The sequence below is a fragment of the Haemorhous mexicanus genome, chromosome 11 (assembly GCF_027477595.1).
Source record: "Haemorhous mexicanus isolate bHaeMex1 chromosome 11, bHaeMex1.pri, whole genome shotgun sequence".
NCBI lineage: Eukaryota > Metazoa > Chordata > Aves > Passeriformes > Fringillidae > Haemorhous > Haemorhous mexicanus.
The window spans coordinates 13,267,020-13,286,105 of NC_082351.1; the positions used below are offsets into that span (position 1 = coordinate 13,267,020).

Sequence of the window (19,086 nt, forward strand, 5' to 3'; positions counted from 1 at the left end):
GTGTGGGCACAGGTGTGATGTGGTTTTGTTTGCCTTTGCCAGCTGTCCTCCCTGGATCTTTGCAGGTGATGGCTGCCACCTGGCTGGGAGTGTGCACCTGGAAAGGCCTAGGGAAGGATGACAGGAATAATCACAGTTATGGAAATACTTCTGGAGGAGTAATCACATGGTTGAGAACTCGCCAGCCTGGAAGAGCAATGGTGTGAGCCTGTGAAACCCTTGGGACAGAAGAGGTGAGTAAGGAATATCTGTTCACGGGCTCTTTCAGTACTATAATCGGGTACCATCAAATGAAGTGAGCAGGTGGTAGATAAGAAATGAGCAGGAGGTGGGTGAGTGTGCTCTGGGAGGGAGCTTCAGACCCCCCTGTGCTCTTCCTGGCTGGTGCAGACTGCTCACAGGGCACAGTGCAGTGCCCTTGTCTTGAGAGCTCTAGCAATGGGCTGACTCTCCAGCATACAAGGTGCTGCACAATTAACCAAAATATTCCCTGCTTCCAGGAATGTGCTCTAGAAGAGACCTGGGTATTCAGGGGGGGTTGGGGGGTGCAGAGTCCTAGATACTCAATGCTGGCCCAAGTCCCACTCTGAGGCAAAGCTCTGGTTGCTGCATTAACTGCAGTGAGGAATAAGCATTAAACGGTTAAAACTGCTCCCAGGCACTGCTGAGCAGCAGTGGGCCAAGTAGATAAGTAGCACATTGATACCAACTGGCCCATATTTCTGGGAATGCAGAAAGCTTTTTTGAGAAAGATTCTCCAAAGCTGTTATTTCTTGGTTCAGCTGCCTCTGGGTTACGTTATCTCATTCTTTTGGTTTAGGCTGTTGGATCAGCCATGCCTGGCAACGGGGACTGTATCAGCCGTGGCCTGACCTATGCAGGACCTGCCGTGTGTGTCAGGGCAGGTGACGGCACCGTGTGGCTGGAAGGAGCGGAGGTGAATTCTGCTCCCAGCGCAGCTGCTGTGTCTGACAGGAGGTCGTCCTCCCTCAACTTGGGAAAACCCCGTGACTTGACTTGTAGCAGTGGAAGCTGTACGGGCAGTTTTGATGCCGCGTTCACTGCCGGGGCGGTGTGGAGTGCGGGCTCACTGGGACAGGAGCGCGACTCTCCGCTATCCCGGAGCCTCGTTGGTGCCCTGCGCTTCCCCGGTGCAGAGCGGGCCGCCCGCTCCCGGCACAGACTACATCCCCCAGCGTGCACCGCGCCTGGCCGCCAGCACCGCGCCGCGCTATTGGCCGTCCTGCGGGCCCCGCCAATGGGGAGCGGGTATATTGGCAGGGGCTGGCAGGGCAGAGGCGCTGCTGGCAGCCGGTGCAGGAGAGGGGCGCGGCGAGGATAGGGCGACCCCCGACGGCATGGGCAGCTGCGAGAGCAGCCAGGGCCGCAGGAACGTGTCCTTCGAGCTGGACGAGCAGGACCGAGTCCGGGTGCTGCAGGGCATCAGGGTGAGGCGGCCCGGGGGTGCCGTGGGGCCGGCTGTTGGAGGGAGCTGGGCTGGGGAAGGCTCTGGCCGGGAGCTCAGGGGAGCGAGGTGCGGGGAGCGAGGTTGGAAGGGACGGGTGGGGGAAGCAAGGAGGAGGGGAGGGAAACCTGGAAGGCTGAAGGAGTAGGGGGCTGGAGAAGCGGTGAAGTGAGTGGTGGGAAGGAGAGCTGGGGGCCTGGGCATGGCTGTTGCCCACCAGGCACAACAGCACCGGCTCTTTATTTGCACTTCCAAACTCTGCTCTCAACCCTCTTCTCGCTGCTCAATGACTTCGTTTTGTCCCTGCCTTGTGCTTTGCGAGCGGTTTGATGCTAACGGCGCTGCCAGGCTCGGAGGGCATCCAGGAGGAGACAGCTCTGCCCTTGCTCATGGTGCCAAGAGCAGCCGTGCCCTTGCTCATGGGCAGAACATCGCTGAGTGAGCAGGGGGTATCAGAGCTGGAAACAGGGAGCTGTTCCTGGGAGGGACACTGGGAAACTGCTGCTTGACCTTGGCTCGGAAACTGACAAGTGTGTCTTGTGGAAACAAGCAAGCCCTAGAGAGTAGTAGTGCGACCCTTAAGGATTCCCCGACCCCTGCCCCGGCAATACTTTTCTTTGGTTTTTCACATGTTAGTTTTGGGATTTTTTTATTACTACCATCATTTTCATTGCTCATACTTCTTGATACTTTTATGTGATTTCCCCCTAAAATCTGCCAGAAATGCACTTACAGAGTGTGTGTTGCTGTGGCTACTTATTTTTCATCCCATTTTGACTAATTTGACAAAAGTTAGCTAAGATTGTGCCTATCTCCTTGTTAAAGTGTTTGATGGAGATAAAGTTGTCTTTGCCTAATTTCTCTTTACAGGATGTAGACAAGGATTTGTGTCTTTAAAATCAGGAATTGGGCATGATAACAATGTAAAATGAAGGTGTTAAAAATGCTGTTAAGTTGGGTAGTAGTGATATAACTGAAAATATGTCTTCTACTGTGGCAAGTCTAGGTGGGGAACAGCCTCGTTTTGTTTTGTTCTGGAGGCAGACCCTCTGACCTTGGCAGGAGAAAGGGGTCAATTTTAACAGTGCTGTGAAAAACCGTTGGGACTGAATTGCCAGAAAACTTCAAGTTAACTTTTCTTTCTTTTTCATGGGTTTGAACCCAAGTCAGGGAGTGAAAATGAAGTTAAGATTGCTAAAGTGTTTGCAGCCTTATGTGGGTGGGAGGCTGTTCTCTGTCATATGGGTTGCAGCATGTCTGCCTTGCTGAGCTGGGTTAGCAAGCATGGAGCAAGAAGAGGAAAAGATGGACTTAAAACCTGCTTTATTCCTTTCCTTCTAATTCTGGTAGATTTGTCCCTATACAAATGGTTGACTTGTTTAGGGGTGCTCTCCACCTTTGTTGGTGTTTGTGGAAGATTGTCTAGTGAAGCTTTTAGGGTCAGGCAGTAGATTGGGGATTTTGTCTCTTAGTGATAGGGTATGGATTTTAAAAATGTGAAGCCAACATACAAGTGCTGACTGCCTGGACTGGAGGGATATTGCAGTGAGGTAACTGACAATACTTCTGTGCTATCATAGGAACTAACAAATGGGGAGGTTCACAGTGAAATGCACACCAGAAAGTGACATGGCTGGTTCTGTGTTTCAGCTCACTGAAGATGTAGTGAACAGGATGAAAGGATCCTCTCCAAGTAGAAGGGAGAACCAGAGATCTCCCCTTGCATCCAATGGCACAGGTCCCTCCTCCCTGGCTGCAGAAGGGAAACCCAGACCTACAGGTACTGAGGGGTGGTGCTGCCACTGCTTGTTACAGGGGATGCTGGTAGTTACCCCCTTGTGAGAGGAGCTCTTTGCTTAGCCTGTGTCACTCTGGGAACATTTCTAGCATTTCAGATCAACGTGCAATGAACAAGGCAGAAATATTTTGCTTTTCATTTCTGGCAAGCTGCCTTGTTGTCTGCTGTACATACACAGAGTGTATATTGTGCATGGGTGAGGGAAGTGCTGCTTTTTATTCTTTGGAAAGAAGCTCCCAGGGAAAGATAACCTGTCCAAGCACAGCTGGCTAAGTGGTGGTGAAAACTTGGTTTCTGAACTGGACTTTATTTACATGTCAGAAAACTATTTGATTTCTATTGGTTCTTAAATAGGCTTTGGTGATGTATATCAGCAGTGTGAATTTGTTTAAGGCATCCAGACTAAAATGAAGTTAGAGAACTAGGCCTTTGCTTTTAGGGATTTGTTTGCTGTCAGCCTATGTCTTTCCTGAATGCAGATTTAGCTTTATGGATGGCCTGATCTCCATGAAATAATTTCATCTCCACTTGTGGAATTCCTTTTAATTACAAGGAGAGAAGGAGGTCAAGAGGAAGACTTACTTTTACTAGAGTAAAGAAATGGAAAGTCTACAACCATGCTCATATTTCAGTATATATAAGGGTTTGAGGAGTTAATATCCTCACATAGAAGTTTTCTGTAGCATGGTTTATTCAGTGTGCCTGTTTGAAAGTGATGCTCTTGGTGTGTCTTTTTCATAAGACACACCAAGAGCATCACTTGGTGATGCTCAGACTCTATCCATCAAACTTAAATTTTCTTGACTTTCTTTTTCTCTTGATGAATAATATGAAATTTTCCTAAAATAATCTATGATGCGATGAAGGACTACATTTGTAGTACTATTAGTTGTCACAGGTTTCTCTTTTCCTTTCTAGGAATTCAGCCACCAAAGGAAAGTGACTCTACTGCAGAGCAGGAACTCTACAGGAGGTGAGGTGAAGCTCTTGAAAAAGACAATAGTTTAGCTCATTTGGGAATATATCTATGTATGCATATGTCTGTGTTTTACTTGAGTCTGAGCATAATGAGTGTGTGTTTGACAGCAGCTGAACATGAGCCCAGGTGGCCAAGAAGGCCAGTGGCATCCTGGCTGTATCAGGACCAGGGCAGTGATTGTCCCCCTGCACTGGGCACTGTTGAGGTCACAGCTCCAATTCTGGGTTCAGTTTGGGCCCCTCACTGCACAAAGACATTGAGGGGCTGGAGTGTGTCCAGAGAAGGGCAAGGGGGCTGGGGAAGGGGCTGCAGCACAAACCTCCGTGGGACTGGCTGGGGTGTTTAGCCTGGAGAAAAGGAGGCTCAGGGGGGAGCTTATGGATCTACAGCACCTGAAAGGAGATTGTAGCCAGGTGGGGGTCATCTCTTCTCCCAGGTGTAACAAGTGACAGGACAAGAGGAAATGGCCTCAGGTTGTGCCAGGGGAGGTTTAGGTTTGGTATGAGGGAAAATTTTTTCACTGAAAAGGTGGTCATGCACTGGAACAGGCTGGCCAGGGAAGTGGTGGAATCACCATTCCTGGAAGTATTCAAAAGGCCTGTGGATGTGGCACCTGGGGACGTGGTTTAGTGGTGAACACAGTGGCATTGGGTTAATGGTTGGACTTGATCTTTTCCAACCTTAACAATTCTGTGATTCTGTTTTATGATTATGTTTTAATACCTGAGAATCCCCTTTGAAGCTTTTTTCAGTTCAGGGCTGCTTCTCTTAGTGCTGTTGCTGCATGCATTTTGTGTGATTTTTCTTTCCTGTTTAAGAGCCAAAGAGCAGCATTGTCAGCCTGGCTGACTCCTTTTATTGTTGTATGTCCCTTGATCTTTTCCAAAGCAGTGTCTATTTGTCTGGCTAACTGCTTCCTATTTTCACTGTTTTCAGGTGATAATTAAATACTTAATAGAGCTAAATATAACTCAAGCATAAGCTTATGTGGTGCTATGCCTGCTGTTGTTGCCAGAGCTGTACCTCGCTGCAATTGCAGGTCATATTTAAAGTTTGTTGGGCTTTTGAATTCCTGCTGATAATGGGATTGTGAGCAGATTTTGTGTCAAATTCTGGATTTGTGTTTTGGCTCTAAGCAGGGGTACTCCATGACAAGGCATGACCCTGTTGCCAGAAGTCTGCTGATGCCCTTCCCTCTGCTTTTGGTGCTCATGCAGGTACTTGCAAGAGCAGACACTGGTTCAAGAGGAGTTGGTTCGGCTGGCCAAGAGAGAAAGGGAAGCAGCCAATGAGGCCAGGGAAAGGTTTGGCATTATTGAGGAGAGGCAGAGAGCAGCCCAGCTGGTGAGTAACAAACCCCCCACTGTGTTTCCAACCTGCACAGGCTAAAATGGCTCTGCTTGAGGGCATTCATTTAATGTCATTTGTGTGATGAGCTTAGAAACTGGGGTTTAGGCTGAAACATTCCTCACCTCACTCATCACTTAACATTTGGCTCACAGTGCAGCTGCAAGCTCCTCTTGCAGCATGTCACTCCATGCTGCCAAGGCATGAACAGTGGCTGTGCTGAGGACAGCTTTACCAATGGCAGGGAGTATGGTCTGAGTGTGTATGTGGTCCTTGTCTAGCTACAGAGAACTCTCTTGAACTCTCAAGTGTAATAAATGTTTCAATAATTACAGGATCAAATTCTACTGACCTGATACATCCTGAGACTTTGCTCTGTTTTTTCCTAGGGTATAATAGTGCATGTACACAAATTAATAAAAAGTAATAATGTCTTCATTTGTCTGAGTCTTTTATAAATCTGGTAACAGAAGAACTGTTATAAAACTGTCAAGTTTTAGCCTTTTGAAGAAGGTTTAGGATTGATTTTTAGGGACCAGGAAGCATAAACCTTTTTTTGACACACCACTGACTCCCAAACCAATTTGTTCTTGCCCAGCAGGCAGACTTACTTTTGGGGACTTCTTGCTGCAGCTTTTACTATTAGTCAGGCACCTTGGTGTTATGATGACCCATTAGGTTGCTGTCATACCAGTGCTGAGAAGAGCAGTGCTGGAGGCAGAAGTACAGCGAGATGAGGCTGAGTAGAGCAAGAGGCTTTTATCACTCACTAGAGTGCACTGGATTGCCATTGGTGCTTAATACTCACATGATACTGTTTTATATTGTTTTCTTTCACATCGTGCCGTTCCTATGGTGTACTGTGTGTAACCAGTGCTGAGTCTTCCTGGAGCTGCCTCTTTCTCCTGACCTGCAGTGATGTCAGGGTGTGACAGCCAGATGGGGCCATGCTTGCCACAGTGAGATCAAACTGCCTATTCATTTAGACTGTGCTGTTAAAACTTTATTGAGAGAATTAGACCAAGAGAATTCTCCTTGCCTGGTGCATACTGAAAGGATGGTTTAGGGAAAGGACAGACTGGAGTATGGATAGTCTTTATTGTGTTTCTTTCATCCTACTGATCTGTAGCTTAACCAGTTTGTGTGTGTGTGCTTGATTCAAGTGAAGAATCCTATGAGGTTTGGGGTTTTTTTCTGTGTGCTGAATGCTAACATGCCTGGCTTACCCAGGGAAAATGTGAAGCATTTAGAGGTTATAAAATAAAGATAATTTTTGGGACTGAATAAATAAAATTTATGTAAAAATGGTGACAGTGGTTCAAAGTAAAGGTCTTTATAGCTATAGTCCATCTCTGACAGTGATCCCTAGCTGCTGCTGATGGAAAGCATGAGAGCAGAGCAGGTATATAGCAGTATTTCCCACCTATACCTTTGCAAATTCTGATGTTTCAAGAGGTAGAGGCTTTGAAAGCAAGAGGTTGTATTTTCTCTTTGTTGGTTAACAGTCTTTAAGGAAATTCTCTTCTGTGAATTGGTCTGTTTGTGGTTTTGGACCCAACTCTACTTTGTCTCCATGATAAAATTTGTGTATGATTGGATTGGTAGGTGTCTGAGATTGCTCTCCTGGATAGATACAGCTTGTGAACGGCTGCTGTGTGGCAGGAAATTTCTTCTTGGCAGATTGGATCCTGACCATGGGGTGCTGGATGATTGCTCAGCTTCAGAGCAGTGATGTCTGAGTCAGGTGACTGTTGCTCCTCTGCAAAGGACATCTGGGTCAGCAGGTGCAGTATTAACACTCTTTTCACTAGAAAGAGAATATTCTCTTCACGATGCAATTAACTTCTGCAAGAGTAAGGGGAAGAAATTGGTGGATTTGTTGTCCAATCTTAAGATGTGACTTTGCTCAAAGTAGAGCCCTGCCCTCCTGCAATGAAGTGGAATGTAATCCTGAAGAAATGTGGCTAGCAGAGTCTTGCAATATTTGTGAAGTGCAAAGAGGACACCTCTAAAATGAGTTGGGACCTGACTGCTCACATACAAAAGCGGTTTTTTAATCTGAATTAGCTTTCAATCCTGTAGTGTTGCATATGCAGATATTATGTACTTGATGCTCTGTAAAAGTCTGTTTAGGGTCCCCATGTGGTGAATAGTGGCCATGGTGTGTTAGCCCAGAATGTGGTGAAAGAACAAGAAACTTTTAAATTTCATTGCTCTTTAACTATCTCTTGCTTAGTCATAAATTTAGGATTCTTAAAAAATGGGATAGACTAGTCTGTCCTTGCAAAGATGAGGGCAGAGCTATTGTTTGTCAGCTTCTAGAAACCTTCCTAAAAAGGAACTGTTGTGGCCAAACTTAAATTATTGGGATCCCTATCAGTCTTGCTTTATCTCAGCTACTGTTTCCTTTTGGGCATGGTTACCTTGTTGTATTGTATTGACTCAATCCTACTCAAACCATGTCTGTCCTTTGTCTTCTAGTGTTGTCCTCCTTTGTTATGAATAGGGCTTGAGTGTTTCTTGCTCTTCTGTTTTTTAGTCCTAGCAAATGGGGAAAATACTGGATATGAGCTGCTTGTCCATGTCTTGTGTCAATCTTCTCTTTCAGGTAGAAGATAGTAGTGGAACTGAAGGTATCTAGGGGTAATCCAGGTGCAGATAGCAATGGAAGTTATCTGCTTACATTTATAAGGAAGAAACTTCCTGGGTTGTTTTTGTTGTTGTTGTGACCTATTAGGGAAATGAGATTAAAAATGGGGCAACTCCCATGAAAGCAATAACAAATTAATAATTTGCTTCTTAAGCAGCACTTAGTTTGGTAAAAATTGAAAACCATGCCACACATAATTAGAAAGTTTTATTCATTTTTCTAGTATTTGCATTAAGATCTTGAGCTGCCCTGTGCTCTTAATATATCAATAGTTCAGTGATTAGTAGCTCTTTTTTGTACTGTTGTCTGCAGCAGTGCTGGAACATTCCCCTGTAACCATAGCACTTGTATAAATCCAAGTACCATAGCTGTATTTTGAAGTGATTTCATTGTGGTTGTGCTGAACGTTGCATGTCATTTAATCTGTTCTTTATGGCTTTCACTCACTGACTTTTATTATTGGAAATATTGCTATAAGCACTTCAGTGTTATTACATGGTGCACACAGAGAGAGGGTGGACTAGAATTAACCTTTGATATGGAACTTGCTGTCAGCTTCTGGGGCCAGTTACATGATTGTTTATGGGGCAGGGTGCAGATTAAAACTTATTGTTATTTTATTGTGGTTTGTATATTTTGTTTAGCTAAATTTTTTTCTCCTTGAAGTGTTCTGGTTTCAAGAGGGATTTAGAGTTAAGTACCTGGGTCCTTTTCTACATTTTTGTTGTGACCTTTCTTTTTCTTTTAATGACTTTGAAGAAGGTACTTAGCTTCTAGATACCTTAGGTTTTGAGTAAAACTCCTTACAGCTTTAGTTTAAGAAGCAAAACAGCTCTGTAAGTAATAGTGCAGCATTCACTTTCCTCTTTGAGTGAATATGGCTTTTTCATTAACCCTGGGGACTGGCTCAAATGGAAGTAGTCTGCTAAGCTGCTGTAGAAGAACTCTCCCCAATTTGTATTAGAGATAAAATGTTTTATTTGTTTGTGCAGGATCATGGTGCTGAGTGGACTCTTTGAATAATTTAATGCTGTGGGTACTTACAGCACAACAAGGATTATATGTACAGTATTTCAGAGCAAGGCCTAGGGTGTTTAACTAATGCTGGTGCTGTGCCTTAAGTCTCATGTGAAATACCCAAGAATTAACACAGCTATCTTTAAATCCTTTTCTATTTCTAGCATGAGGAACTTGCAAAGTTGTCAGTCAAGTTATTTAATTGCCCGACTATGTTGTGAATAGTCTCACCATTCCCCTATGTGAGAAATCTTTCTTTTTTCATTCCCAGTTAATCAAAATGTCTTCTCTTAACTTCTCAGTTCTTTCAGGTTTCTTTTTTTACCCTCCTTCCTACTAATAAAGGAAACTTTGCAAACAAAGCTGCTTTTTTCCGTCCTTTTTGCTTTGTAATCTCTGAAGGTTGGGCAGCACGTGCAGCATATGCATCAGGAGCCTCTTGGAGCCAGTGACTGTATGCCTGATGGCTTTGACTGAGACCTTTAAGACAAATCAATGTGGAATGGGGATGGATAAAAGCAGAAGCTGGGGGGAAATAAATGTGATTAAGCGAAGACATCTCATTACTACTCTAGAAAGGGAGGATTATAACTTATAAAATAGGAGGATCTCATTTAGAGGCCATGTGCACTTGTGTTATCAGGACAGAGAGAGAGCAAATAGAATAAATGAAATTAATACTTTGAAAAGAAGCATTACCCGGATTTGAGCATTGAACTAATATGATTTGTGCAAAGCCCTCAAGTTCTTATCTCCCCATTAAATATCCCAAGGATAATGGCTTTGTCAGAGTTATTGACCAAAAGTTGTCATCTTCCTTCTCACTTTGAAAGAGCAAGTTCAGAAATGGGGTGATGGTAGGACAGACCTTGCACTATGACCAGCTGTTTCAGGCAAGACTGATGGGCACTGGCTGCTGTGTGAAAACAGACTGGGCAGAGAATTCATAATTGCTGGAAGGTTTATCCAGCAGTCTGTGATGGATGACTTACTATTCCCAGTGTTTCTGATCATGCCTGCTCACTGGCTTGCTGGATGGCAACATTTGCTGTCTGGTGGTTCCAGCGTTGGATTGTTGTGACCAGCTTGGCTCAAATGGGCATGAAAGGAAATACAAGAATATGGGTTTGTTTCAGGTTGCTCCAGTAGCTGATTATAGGCTGTTGAATTCTTTCAGATGATTTCTTGCCCAGATGTAATCTCTTTGTTTCTCAGAGCCTCTCATCTTTTCTTGATTCAGGAAAGATGGGATTCAGGAAGAATGAGTGATTGGGAATGCCTTTGATCAAGCAGTGGATTTTGATAAAGGTGTCACCTTGTGAATGTGGCATTCTGAACTCTTGGGCTTTGCTGTAGCATACTTTGGGACACTTCCACGCTTGATTTAGTGTATATTGGGCTGCTGACATTTTAACTGGTATGTTTTCTTCTCCATTTCAAAGAATGTGGAAGTAAAACTGCTTGAAATTGCTGTAAACAGCATAAATAGCCAGTTCATAGATTGGTACAATGGAAGCTAATTTTGGTGTTAGGGAGTGATCAAATATTTTCTTTTTCACCTGTAGGGATGGAAGAATGATCCAATCAGCCCATTTGTGGAAAGCTTCCTTTATATTCCTGGTAGTTGATAAAGCTTTGAGTGAATCTTGTGAGTTTTTTTGCTGTGAATTGCCCACTGTTGTTGATCAGAGTCAGCAGTAGATGCAGCTGAGCTGGTACTGAAGATTGTTTTAGAAGCTGTGCTGAACATGATTTCGTTTGTGGAGGCTTTCATTTACTTTGTGATAAGCTGGGGATCAGCTTCATCCTGGCTGATTAGCCATAGGTAAGCATTCCTAGATTAACTGGGGTTTTGTTGTGTGTAATCCCCTGCCATTGTGACAAGCTGTAGTCACTGGATGAGGCCCAGCAGTAGCATGGTGTTTGTTGGAACTGTGACAGTGTGGAGCCATCAGTGAAGTGACACTGCTGGTTTCAAGGTCAGGTCTCTATTGTCAAAACTTGTCTCTTTTTTTTTTTTCCATGTTTATTTGTGTTGATGTAATGAAAGGTATTGTCTCTGTGAGCTTTGCAGTATGGTTTGGAGTCTGTTCACCTCAGGGACAGTTTATTTGGTTGTGTGGCTCTACAGCTAAAACACAGCACACTGAGCTGAACCCTTCCCTTTCTAAAGTTGTAAACCTGTGTGTAGAAAAATAGGTTGGTTCTGGGAGGTGACATGGCTAACACATGAGGTTTGGTGTTTCCTGGCTTTTTATTTTCTGAAAACACTTCTTGGTTGTAGTTTTTTATGGGTGAGGCAGAAAACATTGATTGAAATCTGAAAGTATGGAGGCTTGTTTTAAATAATAGTGGGAAGTGAGGAAAAAGCCCACTCAATTTGATTTTCATTGATGTTGCAGTTGTTAGCAACAGATATCTATATGTTTATGAAAGATACCTTTTTTTTTTAGATTGCTTTTTATGTTTTCCTTAGAAAATAAGTGGTGCATTTAGTTATTAGAATCTTCATTCCTACCTACAGTTGTGGGGGCAGCACCTCCTCGTGAACATGTTTTGCTGTGGTTTGGCTCTTTGCAGAGCATTCACAGGCTGTATGTCAAACACCCAGACCTGCCCTCAGTGCCTGCAGAAGCAGTAGGGTCCTAACTAGGTTAGCAAGAGTGGCAGTGTCTTGGGCTGGAACTTGCAATGCAGTTGTTTTTGATTGCTCTCACTAATTGACAGCTAATTCTTTCACTAATTAAATAAAGCTGCCTTTTAAATATGTTGATACAAATGGAAAGATGTATTTTTAGGTTTGAGACTTAATGATTTATTACCAAATGTTGCAAACTATTGACAGGGGGATTTAAATAGCTTCAGTCTTTGTGCCTTGTATCCCTCTCAATCTTACTGTGTGAGCTTGAGACACTCTTCCAGACTTTCTCCTGAGGAAAACATATTAGTATGGGGAGAGTTTAAAATTAGTGGTCTGTTATTCTATAGTCTCAGGCCAGACCATCCCTCCTTTTCCCTACAATTGGGCTCCGCTTTGTCTTCTACCCTCTACTATAAAAGTATATTTCTTCAGTGAAAGAATTACTTAGTGAAACCATTAAAACATTAAACATTGAAGGGATCCCTATAGAAAGTAATATTGAAGTGTTAAATGATGGACTTTGGGAAGGTTTGCATTAAATTTAAGTTTGGCATGGTGAGGCTCTATCTACATGTCTTCTACCTCCAGCAAGCTAATAACTTCTGTTCTCTGGAGCATCAGTGAGGTCTAAATTTAACTAAAGCAATTTTGGAGAGTGTGCACTACAATAAAGGCAGAAATTGAAAACACAGCCAATGCAAAAGAGAACCTCCTCTTCTCTTGAGGGAAGGAGAAGTGTTACCTGGCTAAGGGTAAGATTCTGCCTACGTACTGCTTATTTTCCTGCTACTGCTGCTCTGATTTGTCAGACATTTATGGCATTTTTTAATAACTTTCAATTTCTGCAGCTAGTCTTTTATCTCCTGACTGAAGGTTAATTTGTGTTTGGAGAGTTTTTGCGGATTTCAGCAGCTGATGGTCTTTTGAGCTTCTCATTTTTGTAGTCTCTTGAGCTAAGAGACCTTATCACAAGGTTGGCCTTTTTTAAAATCCAACAGCTGCAACAAATTGAAGTTGTCTGGGGTGCTGTCTAGTTCCCCTGTCTTGCCTTCAATTTTCCATGCCCATATTTCACACTTTTTTTTTTTTGTCTACCAAGTTTTTATAACTTATAACTCCACAGAAACTTCTTCAAGATTGAGTTGTTCTGACTTAGGGTTACTGTGAAGCCTAAGAAGGCTTTACTTTAGGAAGTTAAATATGAGATTAGCCCTCATTTTCCCTTATGTATAACTACAAAAGATAAAATTTATAAAGAAATAAGAGAATAATAGTTGATATTTTTCTGTGACTGGTCCAGCAAAACTAGTCTTCTTATTCTGCTGTCAGACTACTGTGTAGTAGAGAATTCTGCTCTAATTTACAGCTCATTGAGGGGGCATAAGCAGCACAAGACAGGCCCAAAGGCCGTTCTGTATCTTAACTCTTCCATGGATCACCACTCTTCCATGCACTGTAGTGTCCCAGTTGGAATCGCTGCATTCCACCCCTTCATCCACATACAATTTACCTTTCTCAAGCATAGGTAAATTACAGATTAAATTAGCAAACTCTTCAGCTAATGGGAAGATTCCTGATGGGCTGGAATGTATCTGTGTGATAGCACCTGTCAGTGCACAGCACAACTGGCTTGGATATTCCAGAAGGAATGCACCAGCTGCTCATGGTAACACATGGGCTTCTCAAGCTGCCAGAACCTGGCCCAACAGAGCAGGTGTGTCCTGGTCCAGATCATGTTTCCTCAAATACAGTGTCTTCCACAAGTCCCAGTACAAATGGCTTTGTAGGATGATACTAGTAGATCAAACTGAGTCTAAATGGTATGGTCTGAGTAATCAAAACAAACTGATGTAGCTTTTTATTTCTCACCTTAAAGAACAGTTATAGTGAGCTGATGCAAAGACTGAGTTTCACTGAGGTTTTTTCCCATTTGTTTATTCCCTCTGCTGCAGTTGGACATCCTTGAACCTGCCCCAATTTGCTGATGTTTATTTTAATTCTTGCTTGCTTCCTTCTTTCTCTCTCCATCCTTTTACTTTCCCAAAGCTGCAGGATGGTTTGCTCCTGCTGCCTCCCCTCGTTGTTGGTGTTATCAGGCACGTGTGCAGCGGGTGAGATTGCAAACGCCGCTGTTCTCCGGGATCCTGAGCATCAGACAATGTTTTACACGGCGTCCCATTCTCTGGCTGCCTGGTTGGACATGATGTTGGTACCTTATCTTCACGCTGACACACACTGGACATTAATAGAAATACATTGCTGAGGCACATGTGTGGAATTTCAAGCAGCCTTTCTAGCTGTGCTTTAGATAGTCTATTGTGTGCTTAACCTCTTGGAAGAGGTTTTGATGAGAAAAGCGTGATGTTAACTCTTGGGTGGCTGGCTGAACTCTGAGTTCCTTATTATAGTCACCATAATATCCTCCTAATTGAACACTGCTTATCTGTCTGGAGTTTCAGCAGGTTTAAACTTATCTTTCTATGACTAGTATTCCTCCTTACTAATGCAGATTTTTAGGGAAGAAATAACTGTGTTTTGCACATGAGGATGAGGTAGGAAATGTGTTGCTACAGAAGGAACTGAGTTGCCAGCACCTTTATGTAGCTTTTTCTAAAGTCTGTCCCTTTATTATTTTTGGCTCTCTGATTGCTGTACATCAACAAAAAAAATGACCTGGATACAGCTGCTTCTATGTGCCAGGAATTCTTTCTGCTTTTGGAGCACATCAGATTTTTTATTGTTTTCTTTCTGCAGTATCTGTGTACTTTCTCTGCTTGTTTGCTATGGCCATCTGCAATTATCTGTATTATTTATGAGTGCTGAGTAAAACATGACGGAAAGTAGTTTCTTAAAAGGGACTGTACTAAGGGAAAGGAAATGAGCTGATGACTTTGATTTTTAGACAATGAAAATAGAACACCTGCAAGCTTATGAGGAAGGGAAGGAATTAGAGTTAGCTGCTTTTTTTTTTTTTTCCTGTCTGTGCATTACCTAGGGGGTTTAGAGCTTTTTTAGCCTTGAAGACTTTGTGATAATGGGCAAACTTGAAGGATGATACAGTAGGAACCGAGTAAAAATTGATCAAACAGACTGAGCAGGGCTATGTATAATTACTGTCCAAAAGAAAAGAGCTTAAAAAAAGTTTTAATATTTACTTGAATAGAACATTAGACTAAGGATACATTTGTTAAATAACCAGTGCTCTTCCAATTAGGACTGAGAGCTTGCCATTTACATTCACTGCATCTTCAGCCTAATGCTTTTGCCGTGGAAAAAGTGGTTCACTGTCTGGTAGATGATTTTAAGCCCCTTTATTTTTTTCAAAGATATAGGTTCATGTCTCTTCTTTTCTCTCCATCCTCTGAGCAGAATGGATTTGTTCCTTGGTTCTTCTTGCTGTAGCTGTAATTGGCACTGTCAAGCTGAGACTCTGGCTGCCCTCCACCCCCAGCTTCCGAACTTCCAATGCACAAAAGGTTCCTTACAAAAGCTGCTCCCTTACCAGCTGAAGACTTGAGTAATCACTCATTTTTCAATTTTCATATGCTATTCTCTCCTAGTTTAACAGCTAAATGTGGAAAAAGGGAGATTGGAAATAAAGATAAGTTAAAAATGCCAAACCAAAACAACCAAACCCTCAAAACCAACAAACCATACAAAGCAGCACCCTGAAAAAAAACCCAAATCAGAAAAACTCCTCCCAAAGCAACAACAATAACAACAATCACTATATCAGCTGAAAATAAGCTTGCATGTTTCTTAAACCCTTTTTCTTAATTTTTCAGCATAAAAGAATTTCAAGTAAAAAACTCAAAAAACCATGAGAGCTTTAAACTGCAAAGCCAGCTACAATTTTAAAGATAATGAACATCAGTCCAGCCTATCGTTTTCTGTCATTTAAAAAGTTGTCTCCCCAGCTGCTGTGCTGTTTCCTGGTCAAGACTCAGCATTTTGCAGTGTAATTTTCCAAAGCTTTGTGTTACTGAAGGTTATCATAGTTTTCTGTTAAAAAGCTGCTTGCCTGTGATTTCCTGTTAAACAGTGATCTGCAAAAAGAGGTGGTTCCATGGTCAAGTAAGATTTTGATGCTGTTCCTTTCCTGGGAACAGAAGTGGGATGCATCAACACCCTTTCCCATCCGATGGCTGTTGAGAAGCCACATCTCAGGTCACTGCCCTTGTTCCAAATTGTGCTGAATATCTAAATGCAACCTTGAAGGTGTTGCCAACCACTTGCATTTTCTTTTTTTTTTTCCCACTAGTTTAGAAGTAGTCCATCAAATTTCATGCATCTGGTGTAAAAAGAAGAGTTTTCATTGTAATTAATCTGGGTGGAGTGTCAGTTTGTGCCCAGATTAAGTGGGGACCATTACCTGTGCTTATGCTCCAATGTTATCCTGCCATAGCAGGCTTTTTTTCTGAGCTTTATTAGGAGTATGGTAAGTACCTGCAGGGAGAGAAGCACTAATGGTTTTAGCTGCCATTCTCCTCTGTGTGCATGGGACTAATGTGGTTGATAAATACTTCCCTGCCTCAGGCCTTGCAAGTGCCGGCTGCTCCCTTAGAAAAGAAAGTAGCTCAAGGTGTACCATGGCTGTTTTCAGGTGTGATTGAACCAGCTAGACAGAAGAGATTTTCTCCAGCTCAGAGGAGTTTTAATCCCTCTCAATTTCAGTGTTTTACTGTGAGGTGTCTTGGTGAGCAGGTAATGGTAGATGATAGGTTTTTCTGACCACATGCACGTGCAAACCTAGGAAAAATTTTACTTTTACCAGGTCATAAAACCCAAAAATTTTATCTTTTACCTGTTTAAAAGTTACATCTGCTTTTTGTACAAGAAATGTATCTTACTGGTCATTCTAAAACTGTAGCAAAAGTTCACATGTTTATAAGAAGGAGTAACAAACTTTCATATACTCAGACTAATTTCCTGTAGCTGCTTGTTATCCAGCAGATGTTGCTGTTGAGCTTGGTGAGGCCCCACTGTGCCGGTCATCGAGTTATCTGCCTGTTCTAAGGGCTGTGATGCAGTGATTGGGAGCTAAGTTTCCTCTTTGAAAATTCATGTCATCTACTGCTAAGTCAATACACTGTCCAGAAGCTTAAGGTACATCTTGTGCAGGCGTGTGTGTAAATAAATAAATGATATTAGAATGCCTTTTTTGACCCATGCATTATATTTTTCACTTCATTACTGACTCTGAATTCTTATCAAACTTTCTGCTTTCATTACCAAAGCAGTTTTGATAGCTTGGTTTTTATAATTATTTTCGAGGGAGAGTTTTTTTTGGCTTTTCAAGTGAGCCTTTAGGATGTGGTGGTGCAAAGGGAGTCTGATAAACAATCCACAAACAGCATATCCTCATCAATATCCCTTTGAATGTAGGATTTGGGAAAATCTATCACCTGCATCATGCAGAATCTGAATGAGAGATGAATTAGGTTTCATATTTGGGGTCAAACCCACTGCTCAGTTCAGCAGCTGCTCTGTGTATTGATCTTGCAATAACAAGCACATCTGTGCTCTGTTTTGCAGTTCTTTGGGGTGTGATTCTCGTTGTAATACCCTTATATTGGAACTAAAATATGTTTAATGTGCACCTCAGTTGCCTGCCAGCGATGATGCCTTTGCTGAGTTCATACAGTTATCCAGCAGTGTCGAGAGCATTTGGAAAGCAGCAGTGAGTATTTCCTGAAGGTGGCACTGAAGGGACACCATGAAGTCTCCTTTCCAGGGGTGGAGCAGGAACTGCTGAGCCCTCAAATTGCTTGCATACCAATGAAATGTCTCGAAGTTTTTGCTTATTTGTTTTCTTTCTGACTCTAGGAGTTCTCCAGGAATTACCATAATATTTTTCTGGATGAGTTTACACTAAGTTTTTGGAATTCATTGCTTCCTACAGAAATTGTGCAATCACAAAATGGTTTGGACTGGAAAGGACCGTAAGGATTATCTAATTCCAGCTGTCCTGCCATGGACTGGGAGTTCATTATCTAGATCAGGTTGCTCAGGGCCCCATCCAACCTGGCCTTGAACGTTACCAAGGATGGGGCATCCACAGCTTCTCTTGCACAACCTGTTGCAGTGCTTCATCACCCTTTGAGTAATTAATTTCACCCTAACATCTACTCTAAACCTGCCCTCTTTCAATTTAAAAACATTGCCCCTTGTCTGTCATCATTTGGAGTTGTGAGGCCACTGTGTACTGACTTAATTTACAAACTGCTTCTGTCTTTTATTTTCTGACCATGGGGTTCTCTTTCCTGCTTAATGTACAGATGTAGAACTTGTGACATTGTTCTGTGTTCAGGCTGCAGAGGGGAGGACAAGGCTTGTGAAGACAGAGCAGGTTTTCACACAAATGGTGTGGTATGTTCTCAGCCACCTCTGATTGCTCTTTGTTCTCCAGTTGGTTTCTAGCAGTGTTTCTTGGGGGGGTGGATAACAGCTGTTGAGAGCAAGTTTGGTTTTGGAAGTTGTGGGAGAGAGTGGCAGATGTCCTAATGACATCTCATGTTTGCAATCAAAACAGAGATTGCTGCCTCAATTCCTCAGATCCTCTTTAGGATTCCTTGATTGGACCTACACCCTGGTCTTCTAATGAGATGCTCTCCAAAACCTGCTCTGTAAAAATTTCCTTTTGCATCTGTGTCTCTTTGGCTCTGACTGTTTGCAATTAGACTGTAGACTGAGAAGGGCAGTAGTGAAGAAAAATGGAGTTTCTCTCAGCAGAAGTTTGAAATGTATCTGCAGTACTTTTGTAAAGGTAGTATTTCAGGTCAGTCTTCACTGATATGGTAAGTTTCTGACTGATTTAAGTAATTTGGAGCTTAAAAACATAAAGATGATCTAGCTGGCCTTGGCTGAAATGAATTATTGCTTTTAGCTCAGAATCTTCTTTTGAGAGAGAAGCTGGTGGTTGACTGGAATTCCTGCACATTGTTAGGCAGGAGATTTGTATCTTTTCATCTGTTTTCAAGAAGGAGAAACAAGTCATAAAACCCACTTAAAGGTTCAGTTAAGATTTATTCTGCCTGCATAACTGCCTCCCATAATAACTTTAATATGCATCATCCTGAAACTCCTAATTGGCCCTGGTGTTGGCAGGGCTTTCAGACCCAGCAGAATCTCCACTGTTCAGCATCTTTTAGGAAGAAATGTAGCCAGAGAAGCACAAAAGATGAAATGG

The 19,086-nt window shown here is 42.7% G+C and overlaps 1 protein-coding gene across 1 annotated transcript in view; it reads left to right on the forward strand.

Moving 5' to 3' along the window:
- The first annotated feature begins 48 nt into the window (after positions 1-48).
- The window catches only part of CHCHD6 (coiled-coil-helix-coiled-coil-helix domain containing 6), a 112,866-nt gene continuing 93,828 nt past the window's right edge, over positions 49-19,086 (forward strand). Inside the window, 6 exon segments of the mRNA XM_059856532.1 lie at positions 49-233; positions 821-1,339; positions 1,341-1,448; positions 3,116-3,245; positions 4,182-4,236; positions 5,460-5,586. Coding sequence (XP_059712515.1) covers positions 836-1,339; positions 1,341-1,448; positions 3,116-3,245; positions 4,182-4,236; positions 5,460-5,586 — 924 coding nt within the window. The 5' untranslated portion in view covers positions 49-233; positions 821-835.